This window comes from Copadichromis virginalis, linkage group LG4 (assembly GCF_057382275.1).
Source record: "Copadichromis virginalis isolate Kocher_CV1m ecotype Utaka linkage group LG4, C_Virginalis_male_GT1.1, whole genome shotgun sequence".
NCBI classification, from domain to species: domain Eukaryota; kingdom Metazoa; phylum Chordata; class Actinopteri; order Cichliformes; family Cichlidae; genus Copadichromis; species Copadichromis virginalis.
Window position 1 is genome coordinate 23,518,729 of NC_140621.1, and position 17,470 is coordinate 23,536,198.

The 17,470-nt window shown below is 40.7% G+C and overlaps 2 protein-coding genes across 2 annotated transcripts; both read left to right on the forward strand.

The window, feature by feature from the left end:
* The first annotated feature begins 169 nt into the window (after positions 1-169).
* Positions 170-3,330, forward strand: LOC146711456 (galectin-3-binding protein A-like). Its single transcript, XM_085454304.1, has 6 exons — positions 170-390; positions 534-638; positions 855-1,058; positions 1,224-1,358; positions 1,480-1,771; positions 1,897-3,330. Exons 2-6 carry the CDS (start codon positions 554-556, stop codon positions 2,951-2,953), a joined length of 1,773 nt encoding a protein of 590 aa, XP_085310430.1. The 5' UTR covers positions 170-390; positions 534-553; the 3' UTR covers positions 2,954-3,330.
* A 6,286-nt stretch (positions 3,331-9,616) lies between these two features.
* On the forward strand, positions 9,617-17,131 carry timp2b (TIMP metallopeptidase inhibitor 2b). Its single transcript, XM_085454305.1, has 5 exons — positions 9,617-9,984; positions 15,036-15,136; positions 15,226-15,334; positions 15,458-15,582; positions 15,723-17,131. The coding sequence occupies exons 1-5, from the start codon at positions 9,855-9,857 to the stop codon at positions 15,918-15,920; spliced, it is 663 nt and encodes a 220-aa protein (XP_085310431.1). The 5' UTR covers positions 9,617-9,854; the 3' UTR covers positions 15,921-17,131.
* Positions 17,132-17,470: the final 339 nt, after the last annotated feature.

Sequence of the window (17,470 nt, forward strand, 5' to 3'; positions counted from 1 at the left end):
GCTTTACAATCTCAAAGTCAGTGGTTGTTTCTTTTCCATTACTTGTCTGTTCTTTCTGCTTTTCTGCTGACATAGGGATCTTTATCCAATCACGAGTTCAAGTAAAGTGCAGACATTGTGATCCGACAAGTTTCGACTTACCCACAAAAAGTTATGCAACCAGTGTGGTCTTCTGCTTTAATGAGAAATGAAACTTAGGAAAGGTGCTTGGAAAAGGGGAGTTTAATGTGAAGTGAAGCTCACAGAATCTGGAGGAGCGCACGTTCATTTAGCCCCCTCTTCCCCTCTTCTCCTCTTTCCTTTGTCACGCGACTTTAAAAGGAGTGAACCTTGGGCAAGACACACTCAGGAGCACATTTGCGGACAGCGCAGCTCGATAACACAAAAAGGGTAATGTGGCTTTATTTTTTGTAAGGTTTTTAGATTTGACTTTGACTTTTTTTTCATGCACAAATTTGGTCGAGACATTTAATTTGAGTAGCTGATGGAGCAGATTTCTCACATTATTTCTTTCTTGTTAATCACTGTGTCAGTCCTACACCGGAAGTCGAAAATGCTCACGCATCAAAATCTACGCACTCTTTGGATTCTTCTGCTTCTGCACATGTCTGCAAGGGCTTACAAATTTGACATCTTAAGTGAGTAATCACCAGTTTGCATACGAAGCAGTTCAAATAAATCCTATAGCTGCTATGCAGTAGATATGACTATGTGAGTATGATATGTGAGTATGAAAGTGAATTACAAATAGATTTTGAGAGTGACCAATTAACTTGGAATGAAGGGCTAGAATATGTGGTTTCCATCATCATGGTCTTTGCTCACATAACCTATTTTTATATATATTTCAATAGAAACACACCACGAACCGCAGGAAGGTGATGTGAGGCTGTTTGGCTCTAAGAACGTGTCAGAGGGCCGTGTGGAAATCTACCATGATGGGAAATGGGGAACAGTGTGTGACGACAACTGGGACATGGCTGACGCCCAGGTGTTGTGTCGCCAGCTCAACTTCCTTGGAGCCAAATCTATTGTGACTGGGAAGGACTACGGACAAGGTGGCTTTTATTTCATTTATATAAATGATCCTCCAGCAGAGGGCAGTGCAATGACTGTACAGAAAATAGTTGAGATTAGGCTCAACATAACAACCACTACAAATCACAACTCTGTCATAGCTAGAAATGTAAACAAATTCCCTTCCCTTTAAATTTCCATTGTAGCGCCTGGACCTATTTGGCTGGATGACATCAATTGTAAAGGCACAGAAACACATCTCTTCACCTGTGAATTCAAAGGCTGGGGAGAAACTGACTGCACGCACAAAGAGGATGTTGGAGTAGTTTGTGAAACAGGAAGTAGGTATCAAAACTCTTAAAAAACAAACGTTTTGTAGAACCCATAGAAGCATTGATGCTGAATATGGCTTGATCACCGCTCATTCCCCCTTTGTTCATTACATTAATTATTCTTTTTCAGGCATTAATGTGGACATCAATGATTCTACTCACTCACTGGACCACAGTATCGGTCTGTCTGACTTTCTCGGCCAAATCTTTGATGATGGAAATGGCTGTGACTTCCTGATCGTAGTGCAGAGTCCTACTGGGAACAAACAGGAGGATGGGACCCCAGAGATAAGTGAGAAAACCATCTGTGCTCACAAAATGATCCTGTCACAAATCCCATTCTTTAATGCTTCAGTGGGGATTACTACCATCACAGTCAACCTCAGCTTGCCCTGCCAGCCACATTTCACCTCCTTCATCAGGTATAATGAACGTAATGTTTTGCTGCATTTGCAGTAGATGACTTATTCTTTAAAACATCTAAATGTTTTGCAATCATCTACAAATGTGTACAAATTCTAATATTCGATAATCTGATCTTCATTAGGTACATTTACACCCGTAAGATAGATGTGACCCTCTCCTCTGCACTGTGTCTCCACCAAATGGCTTCTGATTTTGGGTTAAAGCAGCTGATGGAGGACATTGGCCGACTGTTTTCTAAAATCCTCCCAGAAGACTCCACCTTTCACAACCAGGTGTCTTTTTACAAGTATGCAGTGGAGACCAAGGACTTAGTGCTTGAGGAGAACTGTGTCCAGTACATGGCCTGGAACTACCAAAACCTGACCAGGTCTCCAGCTTGGTCCGGCCTCTCAGTGGGGCTTCTTAGGGCTCTTCTCACTCGCTCAGATTTGGTGGCACCAGATGAATATTTTGTGCTGCAGTCTGTAGAGAGATGGATCAGTGAGAAAGGCGACTCCATCGATTTGGAAACGCAGGCTGATCTGTTGGGACGCATTCGTTTTCCTATGATTCCTGCTGAGAAGCTGTATGTGATCGAGTCCAGCTCTCCACTCTACAGCACTCACAAGACCGTGTATCGTGATAATATGTTGAAAGCTTTTCAGTTTAACGTGCTCCTCTTCAGTAATCTGACAAAGCAAAAGTTCGGCAAAGAAAATAGGGATTACCAGCCCAGGATTTACACTGCTGAGCCCTGGAGCATCGTTTTAGAGGTTTCATCCTCTGAAACCCAGTCCGGACAGTACAACAACCACTATAACAACTATGGCTATAATCCTTACAGTCAAACCAGATCCAAGTCATTTACCACACCTGTCCACAACAGTCTGATCTTCAAGGACATCGTGATGAGTTGGCAAGCAAATATATTCATATACAGGTATGAATGTTCAAACTATGGTGTGAGATGTGAGTCTTTTCCTGTGGCAAGGCTGACACCCCAAAGCTACATCAGCCAAAGTGAAATCCTCTTTCGTAACCGGATCTTGCTGGTCTGCCAGGGCCAGTATGTTTGTCAAATCCAGGACTTCAAAAGCAATATGGCTTCCGTCTCTGCGAATGCTACTCAGGTCCTTCCTTATCCCTGTGCTGGTGACCAGTTCACCTACCAGATTGTAGTGACACCAGAGTACGTGTGATGCACCATCAGGTCCAGGATCTTTGTTTCCTTATTATTTCATGGAGTGAAATCAATTGGCTTCATTATTATCCATGCGAGTCCCAATTGTTTTGATTACTGATATTTCTGACATATATATGAAACATATCTTCTTCACATATAAGAATCATAGCATCATTTATTAAAAAAGGTGAAAAGGGGTTTCTGTGAAAATTGTATGAGTCATCTTCTTTTGAATGATTTGTTCCTGATTAAAAGAAAATCCTGGTGACTTTGTTTCCTTATTATTTAGTGTGTTGCAATAAGATGCTTTCATTACAATCCATGTGAATTTTCTTTTTCTTTTTTATTACTGACAAATATTTTTCTGGCAAATAAACAGTGATTTCCGCATTATTTTTTGTGCATTCGTCTTATTTTGAAAGATTTGTTCCTTACAAGAACAAATAAATCATAATGTGGAATGTAATAGGCAGTTTAGCCTGATATGAAACACAAGACAAGTATAAATGTTACATTAATCACCAAATTGATTCATACATTCATTCCACCAGACATAATGCATTCCGATTTATTAATATTATAAGTTGTTTCTTCCACAGGTTTTAGCCAAATTCTAGCAAATACATTACAGATCCAGACATGAACCCTGCTTAAATGGCATCTGCTGTCAGACAGTTTGTTACAGTCCAGAAGGAGAAGGAAGTATGACACTGATATGAGTAATAAAATGTCTTTACGGCAGATACTGCAGATACTCCAGTTGTTCTTTCCAAAACTAATCAGCAATTTTGTGTCATTTGTCTCACTGAAGCCTCACCTCCCTGCAAGCTGGTTGTAAATTGTAAAGCTGTAAAGTATATGATGTATACTCTTATATAAGTACATGAGTGATTTATACTAGAAGCTAGTTTGAAAAGGCTCAGGAATGACTTTGTCATCATTTTTTTACAAATATCTGAAGATGTATTTGTTCATACAGATGACATGTGAATGCAGTTCTGCACTCCACAACAGACTTTTGGCACATTTCTCAAAAACTGACAATATTTTTAACTGCTCTTCACAGGGGGTGTGCTTGAGCCAATGTACCTGCACAGATAACGGCAAGTAAGATGATACAAGCACCCTCCGCGTGAAAAAGGTCAAAGGTCACACTTAAAGGTCTTAAAAGTTAAAATGAATAAAAACAACAGATTTTAAGCCTGTCAGATTTATCTCCCGGTAGGACACCGAATACAAAACTGTTTACAGGGCTTTGATTAAAGGTTATTGCAGTCTCACGTCATGAATCATGAAATTTTCCCAGGTGATTGTTTTTACCACCCTCCAGACTGTCTTCAAGTCTTCCTGCATTTCATCTTCACACAACTGAGAGTCATTCATGACAGCAGCGCCTCTACATGCCCGGGCAGGTGGGAAAAACAACTAGAGCTGTACCGAACCAGTCGATCAAACTACGCAATCTGCGTGGGCTTTAGATTTAAAGATTACCAAATACTTAATCTTTAGTCTAGTATAAACTCAGAACAACCGTTTGGTTGATAGAAAATAGATCAATTCACAAGTAGCCCCATCCTAAGGCGATTGTTTAATGTACTCTAATATATATTTACAAGAAGGAAAGGTTTGCCTATTTCATCATAAGGACAGACTTGCTTTGTGAGTAATATCTGGCAGCTTTTTCATTATTGTGTCACTTAACCCACCAAAAAATTAACCCCGCATGTCATGACATATTCTGTTTGTTTGGTCAGCCCCAGAATTTTGAAATTCCACATGGCTTTTATGAACAATGTTCTTCTTACTATGTAATCTTCATCATCTGAACATCCTCCAGAATTTCCCAATTTCCACCGATGTCAGATGCAACTAAGTGTGTCGTTATGGCAAAAGTGCACAACAACATAACAAACCAAGTTGCAAACATGCCGAGAATTAAGCATCACATTAATACTGAAATGTTCGGCAGCAAAGGGTCTCAGTCTCACAGCATCGCGGAGGGTTTTTGCCCCACTTTTCTTTGCAAATGTGAAGGTTCAGCTGTGTAGAAGATAGATTGCGCATCCAAATGCAGGAGTGAGGAGATCAAAACGGCGTTAATGCTAACAGAAATACAGGAAGTTCAAAATGTCACAGAACGGGAGCAGGGAAGTGGCAAACACAAGGTGACAGAGCTAAAAGAGATGATAGGACAAAGGCACAGAGGTGGCACATGGAGGCACAGAGGTATACAGAGGAGCTCAAGCTGGTTTGAGGTATTTGTGCTAATACGCTGTTTGATTTCACCAAATGTGGCCAAACATCTCCACTTTGTTCCAGAAGTCTCGTGGTTTGTTCAGATGCAACTTTACAAACGCAAGCTGCGTGAAAGAAGACACTTTCTCCTGGCAACCCTCACAACCAACATTTCTTCAGTCTTTTTCTAATTGTTCTGTCACGAACTTTAAAATTTAACCTGCTAACCGAGGCCTGTAGATCCTAAGGTGTAGCTCTCGGGTTTTACACAATTTGTCCGAGGATAGTCTGACCTTAGGGTGAATTTCCTGGAAGATTGCGACATTATATTAACACATAGCTAAATGCCCCAGACCAACAAAGTTCAAAATCTTCTGCTTTTCAAGGAGTGCTCACACTTAGCTGATGCTCAGTTAATCGAGTATATTTTATTAGCAGCACCTGACTGCTACTGACCCTTTTCATTTCTATGGAATAAAGGGTAGCAGTGAAGGTGTTCTTAGCGTTTTAGATGTTTCACGTGACTTTTTAAGAAAAAAAAGAACTATGCTAACAACTACTGGAATACTGAAAACACATTTCTGATTTCCTCTGAGTCTGTTGGATGTAGCTCAGAACGTAGCAGCTCATTTACTAATGAGAAGGTTGGTAGTTTGATACTTGGCTGCTCCAGTCTCTGATGTGTTCCTCACAGTATGAATGTGTTTGAATGTTAGATAGAAAGGTGTAGTCACTATATTCAAACCAGTCCCATGTCCCAATTCCCATGTGTAAGAGGAAACAGCTTTCTAGTGGATTTGGATTTCTGTGGGAATTAGCAGGTTAAACAAATTGCACAACATCTATTCCCCTCTTTAAGTTGCTCATCATTTAAGGAGCTGCCCACAGTACCAAAGTCACGAAATGGTAGTGCTATTGTCTGCAGAGGAAATGACTGTACATTTTGTACAAACTTGATATTTTACAAGTCTGTGCCTGTTAGGTAAAAGTGAAAGTTCCTGTAAACACACTCACCGTAGTTACCCAGAGAGGCACCACTTATTAAAATGCACTGAAGAGACTAAGAAAGCTTTTTGGATATTATCAGCAGACTCATGGTGACTAACATCTCAGTTGCTAACATCTGTGGATGTGGACATTTGACCTCAGAGTGTGTGGAACTTCAAACAGATGTTTTCTTCCACATCGGTGTCCCTGAAGCAGTTTCCTAATGCTGATTCACTGTCTTCCATTGTCACCGGTGAATTGCGAATAGCTGCAATGATGGAAAGTTATTGGAAATACCCCGTGGGTTGTGGCTGAGGGTGCAAAGAGGGGCTGGACAGTTGGAAATCCGCGTGGCGGTCAGGTCATGTGCAATGTGTGCAGATAACAGGCGAGGGGTCTGTTTGGGAGTCAGAGGATGTGGGTCAGTGCCACAGCACCCACCAGTACCCACAATGAAAACCTCTTTTTTATGCCTTACTGGGCACTTCCTTTTGAGAGTATTCCTGGCCTTGCAAGTCTGTAATTTAGGGAATGGAGGTTCAGGCCATTTTTAAGCCCCTTTTGGCATTTGTAGCTGGTAATGTACACAGAGGGGGCTGCTTACATTGCACTTCTTTGACAAATCCGCCCTCTTTCAACGAATTAAAACCAAATGTTGATACAATCATCCAGATCTCGACTGGTGGATAAAACTCTGTTCTAAAGAGAGAGTCGTAGTGCGGGAAATCGCTCAGAATATACCCAGGAGCTCAGGACAAGGGTGTGATATGTGAGCAGAGCCCATCACATCAGTCAGCATATGAGTGTAAAGGAAGCAGACTGTTTGGACAGGAGGCAGCAGGCCTTGCCTTAAAGAAGGCATCTGGTGTTCCCCCAGTGCCCCTGGTAAAGTTGTATTAAACAGAAGCATATTTCTGGCAACTCTGTCTCAGATGTGTCACTTCCTTTTGTATGTTTGTCTTGATTTTTCTCACACCCATCTTCTGTGGTATTGTCCCTCTAAGCTCTATTGTTTCTGGTAAACTGCACTCTGTTTACAAGTCATAACGACTTACCAGAGTTCAAACAGTTTGGGAATTTTTCTTATCTCATTGGTGGTGATCTCACTCCAAAGGTACATGTAAATACAACGGTAAAATAAATGTCTGAATTTAACAAAGGTAATGAGTTACGCAGATGACACCAATTTGGTTGTACCATTTTGCTTTCTTCCTCTCCCGCCTGTGTTTTTTTTAAAAATTTTTCTTTAACACAGACATCAAGTAAAAGACCTGTGGAAAAGAAAAACATGCAAAAATTGTTCAGCCATGAAAAACAGTGGAAATATTTGCCGGAGTGGCCAGAGGACTCACAGTCAGTGGCCAAATATGATGTCAGGGAGCGAGGCAGCCACAGCAGATCCAGTCCCCTCTCTGGCATTCTTCTTCATTCATCATCAGCTCTAATCGCTGAATACTGTACATCATGTCCTCGCTGTGATCTCGCCCTCCTGTGCCAGAAGCACCACAAGAGGCCGCAACCCTAAAACTCTTAAGATCCTCAGTTTCCAGAAGCAGCGGTAAACTTTCCATTTATTTCTGTACATGAATACGGGATGAGGAACGACTCAGGAATTCGACTATAGCATAATGTTTCTTTCTCGGCAGGCTGGGGGTGGGAGCTGCTGAATTGCTGCCAGACTGAGCTCATTAACTTTAAGGGCATGATGTCACTTCTCTCCACCGTGCCACACCTCCTTCTGTCAGACAGTGTTTTAGGAGTTCCTGAAAGTGACTATAAGATACATAAACACTCTCGCTAAATTCCAACCACAGATAACTGCGCAGCGTGGGCTACGGATTACTCAGCCTGACCCACGTTAGGATTTACTCATAGGCGAATTATCATGTGTGCAAATGTTTAAAGCATCTAAAATCAATATTTTTGTGACAGTGAATCAAATGTTGCCGTGACAAGACCTGGCAACGGGAAAGGAGTTGAGCGATGAACCTGCAGGGGACTGTGGCCTGAATTTCCCGCTACCCACAGCTTAAGTGAGATTTATAGCAATTTTTAGTAAATTGTTTGTCTGTCCAAGCCACAGCTTTGCCAAATGGTTTTGCCCTCACAGGAGTCTCATTGATTTTATAGGATAGTTTTTTAGCATGATAGAAGAATTATTTATGCCAAGACAGAGAGTTCCTCCAGGAGTTTGTTAATGCAAAAAACTGGGCTAAAAGACACTAAATATCAGTGTTGCTCCATGATTGCTGAATGTGTTTTTAAAAGGTACGGCAACAAATGGCTTATATAGTTGTTGCTGTACTGGGGATTTCTCTCAGGATGTGATAATTGAACCACTTCATTTAATGAGACTATACAGACTTTTTTAAAACTTCCACAGTATTTGCTCCTTTTGGTCTCCTGTTAGTGGAGAAATGTAGTCACAAGACTATTCTGGTGTGCTGAGCCATTGCCTCATGGTGTCCAGTACAGAGACTATAATGAATATCATGTATTAACAATAGTAATGCATTGTAATACGTCATATTTATTATCATTAAAACAAACAAAGCTCCTGTCCTTATCTAACAATTTAAATGAGCAACACACACACACACACACACACACACACACACACACACACACGTCCATCTAGAAAGGCTTTTCATTCCAAAGTTGTATTTTAAGTTAGTAGCATAGTTGTAAACGTCAGTAAGATTTAGTCTGACGCTTTCTTACCTCTGGAGTTGAATCCAGATGTTCAGGTTCCAAGCTCTTTGATGCCTTTTGTAGGCATTTATATATAATCCACTGAGAAATTGTTTATTATGATTAGAGAAACAAATGTTACCTCTGTGGCAGGAACCACACAAACTGAAGAACAGATAGTTTTTTTTTATGCCAAATTTTAGTTTTTACTGCTCTACCGTATTTCGGGGGGAAATATTGCACTTTTTTATTTACTATTTCTTAAAAACCTTCAGATAAAAAATGATAAAATATAAAATGTTGCTATAATTAAAACAACGCGAGAGTTTACACGCGCGAAACCACACAAGGTATAAGTCAAATAATTAGTTAAATGAAAGAAGGGGCCTTAAAAAAGTACAAAAATTAAACAATTAAAACATTTTAAAATATTTTTAGATACCCATAAGTTTCATGGTAATACCTACATACTCTCACTGCAAGACTTGTACTTTTATGGAGTGGCGTGCAAGAGTGAGGAAACACTTCGCGTAAAACTTACGAAAAAAAAAGGGGAAAAAGTCACAAGTCCCAAAATACGTGTGTCACAGGGTGATGCTGTTTGTTATCACCGTCGTTTCCTAAAAACAATTATCCGCCTCCTCACGCATCAGCCTGAGATTTACGTAGTTTAAGGGGTGCGTGTGTAAAGTCGGCAGCTCCTGACCTCTGTCGCGCTCTTGCGCTCTCTGGCCACCGGAGGGGGGGGGGAGGAGTTTGCTGCTGCTGCCTGCTAATAAAACGTGGCTGCTGCTGCTGAGGGTAGTGGAAAACAGACGTGGTGTGCAGTCTTTAGCAGGATTACACTTTCTCTCGTGCCCTGTGCATCATTTTATGCACAGCACCGTCGTGCGTCGACTTCTAGCCAAGGACAGCGACTCGTTTCCTTTAAACCCGACAGGCAGGTCTATATCTATACCCTCACTCACTTTTCCAGTTTCAGTTAGAAAGCGTAGTTTTCAGAGATGACCTGGACGATGAAGAGATGTTTTGTCACTCTGGCCATCCTGTGTCTTTGGCGAGTGCAACAACTGGCAGAAGCCTGCAGCTGCTCCCCGAGGCATCCCCAGCAGGTGTTCTGCAACTCAGACGTCGGTAAGTTGATTTTTAGACTAACAATCAACACATCAAGTTGTGTTTTTGCCATTAATGTATTAGTTAGCAATGTCTAGGATAAATTGGTTTGGGGGTTTTTTTTCCCCCCCACAAGGAAACCATCGTATTCTGAGAGGGAGACTGCCCAGCTCCCGTGTTTACAGTTGCAGTGGGAGGAGGATGGAATTTTCTGTCCCCCAGTCTTTCTTTCCACTGCCCTCCTCTTTTTCTCTAATCTTCTGTTGATAGCTTCAATGCTATTTTAATAGACACATCAATATACTGTCTGGAGTTTTGTCTTCTTCAATACCATTTTAGGCTTTTTTTTAATCTACAGTAAACCACATTATTCCTTGTTGTTGCTAAGGAGACTTTAAACAAAATCATTTGTGTTTGTGCTTGTTTATGACAACATGAATATAACTTCATTTTCTTTCACCAGTATCACCTCAGTGATCATATAGTTTACTGAAAGGCAAATTCATTTAATCCTACTCAAACGCTCCTGAGGATAATTTCCCTTTAATTTCGCCTGTTACAAAAAAGTACTTGTTGCTGCCTTCAACACAGACCTTAAGCTAACAGGACTGTTAACAGTGACCAGCCTGTCCAGCTCCGGGTCTTTTTTCTTGCTTCTGAGATGGCTGAGTGTGTGGCATGTGGACAGAAGGTGACTTATTCAAAGATTTTTACTCACTGGATTCCATTGCTCAAGAGGATGAATAAACTTTATTATGCTACCTGAGAATGTACACAAATGGAAAGTCAGATACCGCACTAAAAGGGAAGACAATTTTTCTTTCTTTTTACCCTATTTTGGTGCTTTAGGCTTTACAAAGTGAACCTATTAAAATAAGTTCTGTTTTTTGATTAGGCAGATTGTGCAGAACTCTAGAAAAACGAAGATGCTGGCAGTCATCTCAGCCTCACAGCTGATTCACCTCATTTCCATCTCTTAAGTCAGTTTCTAACATGACCTTGACCCTCCGCTCCTGCTTCAGCACCATGGATAGACCCTCACATAAACATAAACCACCATAGAGTCTCGGGGAATCTGTTTCTTGACCAAATATTCTTGAGTTCGTGTCTTCGGGGGTTTAGGCAAAGTTTAAGAGTGGGCTCAAGCTAGTTGGAGAAGAAAAGCGCCAGCAAAACTTCACCAAGTTGCTGGGTCACAGAGAGGGCAGTCAACTGTTGCACACTTGCACAACTTATTTAAACGTCAGAGAGAAGTTTCGGGAATTTACGAAATCGTTGGCATTCCACTTCACCAGCCCATGAACTGACTGCTACCTCAGTGGGTTGATGAAATTTTGCATTAAGCAAGCTCATTCAAAATTCTTATTCTTCTTGGGCTTAAAATGAAGGTGAATCATGTTTTTCTTTGAACCATGGGCCACTTGTGTTATAATAAATGATGTGTGTGTATTAAATACAGCATTCCTATGTAGATTAAAATAAGTCAAGATACTATCTTAATAAGTGCCAGACAGCTAACTGACTTGGAAGTATTGCTAAAGTTTCACATAGCTAGTGCTGGTTTTGGTTTTTGGAGATTACAGATACTTACTGAAGAGCAGTTCATTTCCACAGTGCAGGAAGATCATTACACCACTTGTGATGTCATTTTTAAAGGTGGGCCTTCGTATAACCTGAAAGTCGATATAAAATGAAAATTCCAGATGCAAGTTTGATACTAAGATTAATGGAGGCTTAAGCCTTGAGCCAGAGTTTTTAATCTCATAACAGTGGTTCTCTTTTTTTTTAACCTCAGTTGATCGCCATGGTAACTTATGGTGCAGACTTAACCAGCTTATTTTCAGAGATTTGGATAAACATGGAGATGGGTTGGTTTGATGTCAGTGAGCAGTGATAGTTAAGGATAAGTAGCACCTTTTAGTATCTATTGCAACTCCTGGGTGCTACAGGAACAAAAAAAGCACACACACACACACACACACAAAATCAGAGACTTCTTTTATCCTTGTATCTGGAACAACAATGATTTTCAATTCAATTCAGTTTTATGTCTACAGGACCAAATCACAACAGTAGGAAACCTCGGGCAAAACCAGAACCAGGGAGGGGCAGCCATCTGCCATTATGTTCCTATTTACTGAAGTCAGCTGTTGGTCAACTTTGTGCAGAAGAAGAGTCTAATGTCTTGTCAGAACCCCCCTTAACTGGGAGTCAGCACAGAGGCTGATAGAGAAAATGTGATTAGGAGAAAAAGGTAACTGCCACTGATTGGTGTATATGGTTTTATCCAGCAAAGTAAGTCTGGCTTTGTAGAGCCTGGTTTGTAGTGCACGCCTAGGATCAAGTTTTGTTGTAAACAGTTCCACTGTCAAAACAGTCAGAGCAATCTTTCCTCATAAATGGAAATCTATCTTCTGGTTCCTTGGCGGAGGCAGAGGAATGTTGGGTATTCATAAACCACACTCATTATTCTTTACTTTTATTTTTCTTTTTAAATTTAAAAACTATCTGTGCTGCTTTTTGTGAAGAAAGAAAATGAGTCATATTGGTTCCTGAACAGAAAGTAGTGGGTACGACTTCTGGGACAAAAGCAGCCCATAAATTGCAAGCTGTGCAAACACAGCTGATATTAAAACCAGATTTCCGTCCTTTGAGCTGGACAGAATTTGTGCAAATAACCACAGCAGCTGCCTTAAGCTCCAGCACCACTTGCAATAGCGCGCTGGATTGATCCGTGCAGTGCGACACTTGCAACTCCCCTTTAGGAAACTGCATGTGAACGTTATGTCCATGGCCTCAGTCACATGCAGACTGTAAAAAAAAACAGGAGAAAACGCTAAAAACGCTACATTTTTTTATGCAAGGCATAACAAAACTAACGGCTAATGTAGATGATGAGATTTTAAAGTTATCTTCGTCCATAGCTTCATGTGTTTGCGTTTTACATCGGATGCTCTTCCCTGAAGGCGATTTGTATCCCTGGCTGGAATCGTACCGGGGACCTTTTGCTTACCACACGCACACCAATGAGATGATGAGTATTTAAACTCTACAATTGTCCGTTTTTAAAAGGAAAACAAAGGATTACCTCAGATTAGTCTGTATCTCTTTGCACAGGATCAGCAGGATAGTCAGTTTGAATTTGTACTTGACTTTTTCGCACTCTGACCGCTTTGTGGCTCCTCGGAGAGGAAGACGAGGGCACATGCTCTTCAATTACATGACATGCATTTGCTTTTTTGTTCTTTGTTTTTAAAACCCTCCCATGACCACAATACTGCATGCAAAATATTGTGTTTATTGTTTGAGTAACTAGAAAATTAGATGGTTCCTTCGGTTTCCAGTTCTGTGAAACTTATGATTTTTAAAGGGCTTTGTCAGCCTGTTCCAGTAAACATCCAGGCTCTGGCAACACTATATACCAGCACAGAGAATAAAGTTGTACTTCTAAACCGCTCGAACAGTTTGTGGAGGAAAAATCCATCAAATCAAATAGGTGGCATGTCAAAGGAATATCACATTAATTAGCTTAAAGATCCTTTTTTCCCCGATAACTTGCCTTATTTTCTCATGTACATGTAACTCAAGAGCTACACCTAATTCTAAAACATGCTAAGATTATATATCAGTATGCGCATAAGACCCCATTTTCAGTATTTTTCACTTTATGCCTCTTTAACATCCTGTGGTTATTCCCACCTGCTCTAATTCCTGCTTTTAGGCGTAGAAGAAGAGGTCTCTGTTTGATTCGACACATTGGAGCAAAGGGGGATTACCGCTAATACACTCTGCTGAGAAGTTGGAGAGTTTCTCGGCACGGCTACCTCACTCTGCATCAAAGCGAGGGAGGGAGGGAGGGAGGGAGTTTGTGATATGTAAACAACGAAAAAGAAAAAGAGAAATCCGGTGACTGGTGTAGATTATCCCTAACACAGCTTTTCTTTTGTATCCCTCTTGACTTTAAAGGGCCGTCTTCTCCTTGTATACACAGCACATTGTTACGCTAAGAATACTTCAGCAATGTGACTGCCTTCCCGTGCTTGCTTCAGGACCCATCACTCCATCACTCCATGTGTGCGCACATTCTCCTTTTTTCTCTTGCTTCCTTTTGTCTGGGATTGATGCTTTAGACCCTTAAAAGGAGATGTTCTCTAAGCCTCATGAATGAGGGCACATATGGCTCACATCTTCATAGCTTCATATAAAAAAGGCAAATGAAAGGGCTTGATATTATTTGGCAAGGAGCGATCAGAGACAGTCAGTAGCTGCCACCTTGGGAAAGCAAGGACTGAAGTGGAACTTGAGAGAGAACATCTGGTTAGTGTTAGCTCTGTCGCTTGCTTCCTTGCAGTCCTGTGAATATACAGTAACTGCCGGGTGTCTGGTTGCAGCTGACATGTGATCATACTGTACTGCACTTCCACATTTTGAACACACATGGAAAGAGCAGCAACTTTGAAAAACACAAGTTGATTTGGGTTTTTTTTGTTTTTGTTTTTTGACTACTCGGGATTTTAGCTCAACGGCTCATTTGTATGGCTCTAATAGTAATTTTCCATTAAAGCCTGTTTTTTTTCCACATGAGCTCTTTTCTTCCAGCTTCAGAGTGCAAGAGAGAAAAGGAGGAGGCTACATGTGAAAGGAGGAGGTTGATTTGCATGTCAGCACCTCTCTCCAGACAGAAAGGCAGGCTGGCTGAGAGGCCTGGGGGCGGGGGGCACTCTAGTTCAGCTTTTTCAAAGACTGCTGACTGGCTTCCTCCTGTGTCGGCCCAGGAACCTGGGAACAGGCAGCATGCATTCCTCCCTCTGATTGCAGCTGATGAAACACTCATGCGCCTCTGTCTTCCCAGGACCTGGCACATGCAAACTTCTCAGATTCAAGCCACAGCAATGTGCTGCGGCCAACTCCAGCATGCCAAACCTGGGCAGGGCTCAGATCAGATACAGATAGATGCGGATTCATTTCAGTTTTAACATAACAAAGCAGCGTTCCAGTTACAAAGCTGGCATTCACACAAAATGAATGTTAATGCAATTTGTTTTTTCTCTTTTTTTCTTGTCTTTATCCAGTTATCAGGGCAAAGGTAGTCGGAAAGCAAGAGGTGGATGTTGGCAATGACGTCTATGGGGATTCCATCAAACGGCTTAAGTACGACATTAAACAGATCAAGGTATTTAGGACAAAGCTATTGCATTTATCATTTTTCTTCCATGTGTAAAAACTTCAGTGGAATCTAAATGTTTTTGCTTGAATTCCCAGATGTTCAAAGGTCCCAGCAACGCTATCGATGCCTTCTACACAGCTCGCTCTTCTGCGATGTGTGGAGTGTCTCTGGAGACTGACAGCAGGAAAGAGTATCTAATCACAGGTATGACTTTCAGTGCAGTGTAAGGCACATGTTGTGTAATATAACAAACATGTTCTTTAATGTGGCTTCATATAGATTCTTATATATCCTCTAGATTTACACTTTGCTCTCCTTCCACTGTAGGAATGCTGGAGGCTGATGGGACAATGCACGTCACTCTGTGTGGCTTATTTGAACCCTGGGACAACCTGACTACCACTCAGAAGATGGGTCTGACTGAGCGCTATCAAATGGGCTGCGAATGCAGGGTATGGAAAATTTATGATTAAAAGTCTAAGAGAGTAGTTAAAGTTTACATTTACCAGATGATCACTTCCCAGTTGCATAAAACAAATCACCGCTAGATGCACGATGTTGTAACGATCACTGTGCTTTTTCTGATCCTCAGATCACCTCCTGCAGCTCCATCCCCTGCATGATCAACAGCCCATCCGAGTGCCTTTGGTTGGACTGGTTGATGGAGAAGACTGAAAATGGAAGACAAGCTAAACACTATGCATGCATCAAGAGGAGTGATAACTCTTGTGCCTGGTACAGAGGCTCTGCAGCGCCCAAAAAGGATTTCATGGACATCGAAGACCCTTAACTTTACCACTGTGCACATGTCTGCAGTTTAAATATGCCACCATAGAAATATCAAAAACAAAAATAAAAAACTCATCAAATTCCCCTTCTTTTAATTATCAAAAAAGCTGTAGAGTGGATTTTTAAAAAAGGAAAAAAAAAAAGGTTTTAATTGCAGATCTCATGTTTTCACTTATCATTCCTATGAGCTCAGCGCTTTTTGCCACACCGGCCCCTGAATCTGAAGCACATCCTCATAAACCACTTCTCCTCCAGCTGGAACAAAGGGGGGAAAACACCATAATTCAATGATACAATTTCTTCCTGAGCTATTAATCTGTAATTCTTTATTCAAGTTTTAAAGGGTTCTATAATTAAAATAACATGTACCTACTGATCAAAGTTCTGTGAATCTGCTTTGATAAATAACACCAGGAAACAATCATCCTGGCAGAGCTATCACAGGGAACAGGAGCATGCTTTTTAAATGTGTGGCAACTGATTTGTGTTAAAGCACGACTCTTTAACCACAGTCGCTGCTTTTCTTATACTATAATCCTGAATAGACAAGAAGGCACTTTGAACATAATTATATCGCAACATTCATATTGTCTGTAATGAAAAAAACATGTTGGAATTAAAAGAGGATCAAATCCTCCATGGTTTGTTGTTTTGTTTGTTTTGTTTCTGCATATATAGATCACAGCTCTAGGCACTGTTATACTTTAGTACGTGTGAGCACATATTTTATTTAAGGTACTACATATAATAATTATTGGGAAAACACTTAAATTCTCTTTTTTTGATAAATAAAATATGTAAATGTAAGTGTATGTATATACTGTGGGAAAAAAATTTAATGGCCCATCGGCTTGGTCAGTGGAAAACAACAAGATCATTGAATTGTTCCCTTAATTTTTGTTGCAGTATATTTAAATAAAGAACACCATATATTTTCTTAACATTAGTAAAATACATTTTTGTTGGGAATAACAGATTGTAACCAATCATTTTTCTCGCACTGACGGTACTAAGGTTGCCGTCAGTGTGGCGCAAATGTGACATGAATAATTAATATGAGAGTGTAAAAAGATTCGTCATTTGAAACTGTAGTCAAGTATGATGTGCTGGTTTTACATGGGACTTTTTTTTAAAGATAAGATGACTTTTGTATGCATAGCCATCTGAAACATTACTGTACATTTGACCCTTACAATTAAATTCATAAACCTCTTTCGGTGTGCTCAGTATTTTCATACCAGTACATGCAGCAAGCACACTTTGCTGCTAAATCTAAATGCCTAGGAATGTGCATTTAGTGCAGATCATCATGCATCATTTTAGCTTACTAAATCTGTAATTTAGAGACTCGTTTGAGGCAATCTACTGCCGCCTACTGGAGACAACAGCAACGTGACATTCACGAGCCAATCCATGTGCCCAGATCAAGCAAACATGAGTCCATTCAGCATTTCACAGCATGCAATCCTTTTTCACTGTAGATTTTAAATGCGTTACTATTCTAACATTAAAATGTCCTACTCTTAGGATAACACTGCTGGTCTTTGCAAT

Bases quoted from the DNA above. Each gene is read 5' to 3' on its own strand.
- timp2b (XM_085454305.1), top strand. From the start codon at position 9,855: ATGACCTGGACGATGAAGAGATGTTTTGTCACTCTGGCCATCCTGTGT. The intron at 9,985-15,035 runs GTAAGTTGATTT...GTCTTTATCCAG, and splicing joins GTTCTGCAACTCAGACGTCG to TTATCAGGGCAAAGGTAGTC. The intron at 15,583-15,722 runs GTATGGAAAATT...TCTGATCCTCAG, and splicing joins AAATGGGCTGCGAATGCAGG to ATCACCTCCTGCAGCTCCAT.
- LOC146711456 (XM_085454304.1), top strand. From the start codon at position 554: ATGCTCACGCATCAAAATCTACGCACTCTTTGGATTCTTCTGCTTCTG. The intron at 639-854 runs GTGAGTAATCAC...ATATTTCAATAG, and splicing joins TTACAAATTTGACATCTTAA to AAACACACCACGAACCGCAG. The intron at 1,772-1,896 runs GTATAATGAACG...GATCTTCATTAG, and splicing joins CATTTCACCTCCTTCATCAG to GTACATTTACACCCGTAAGA.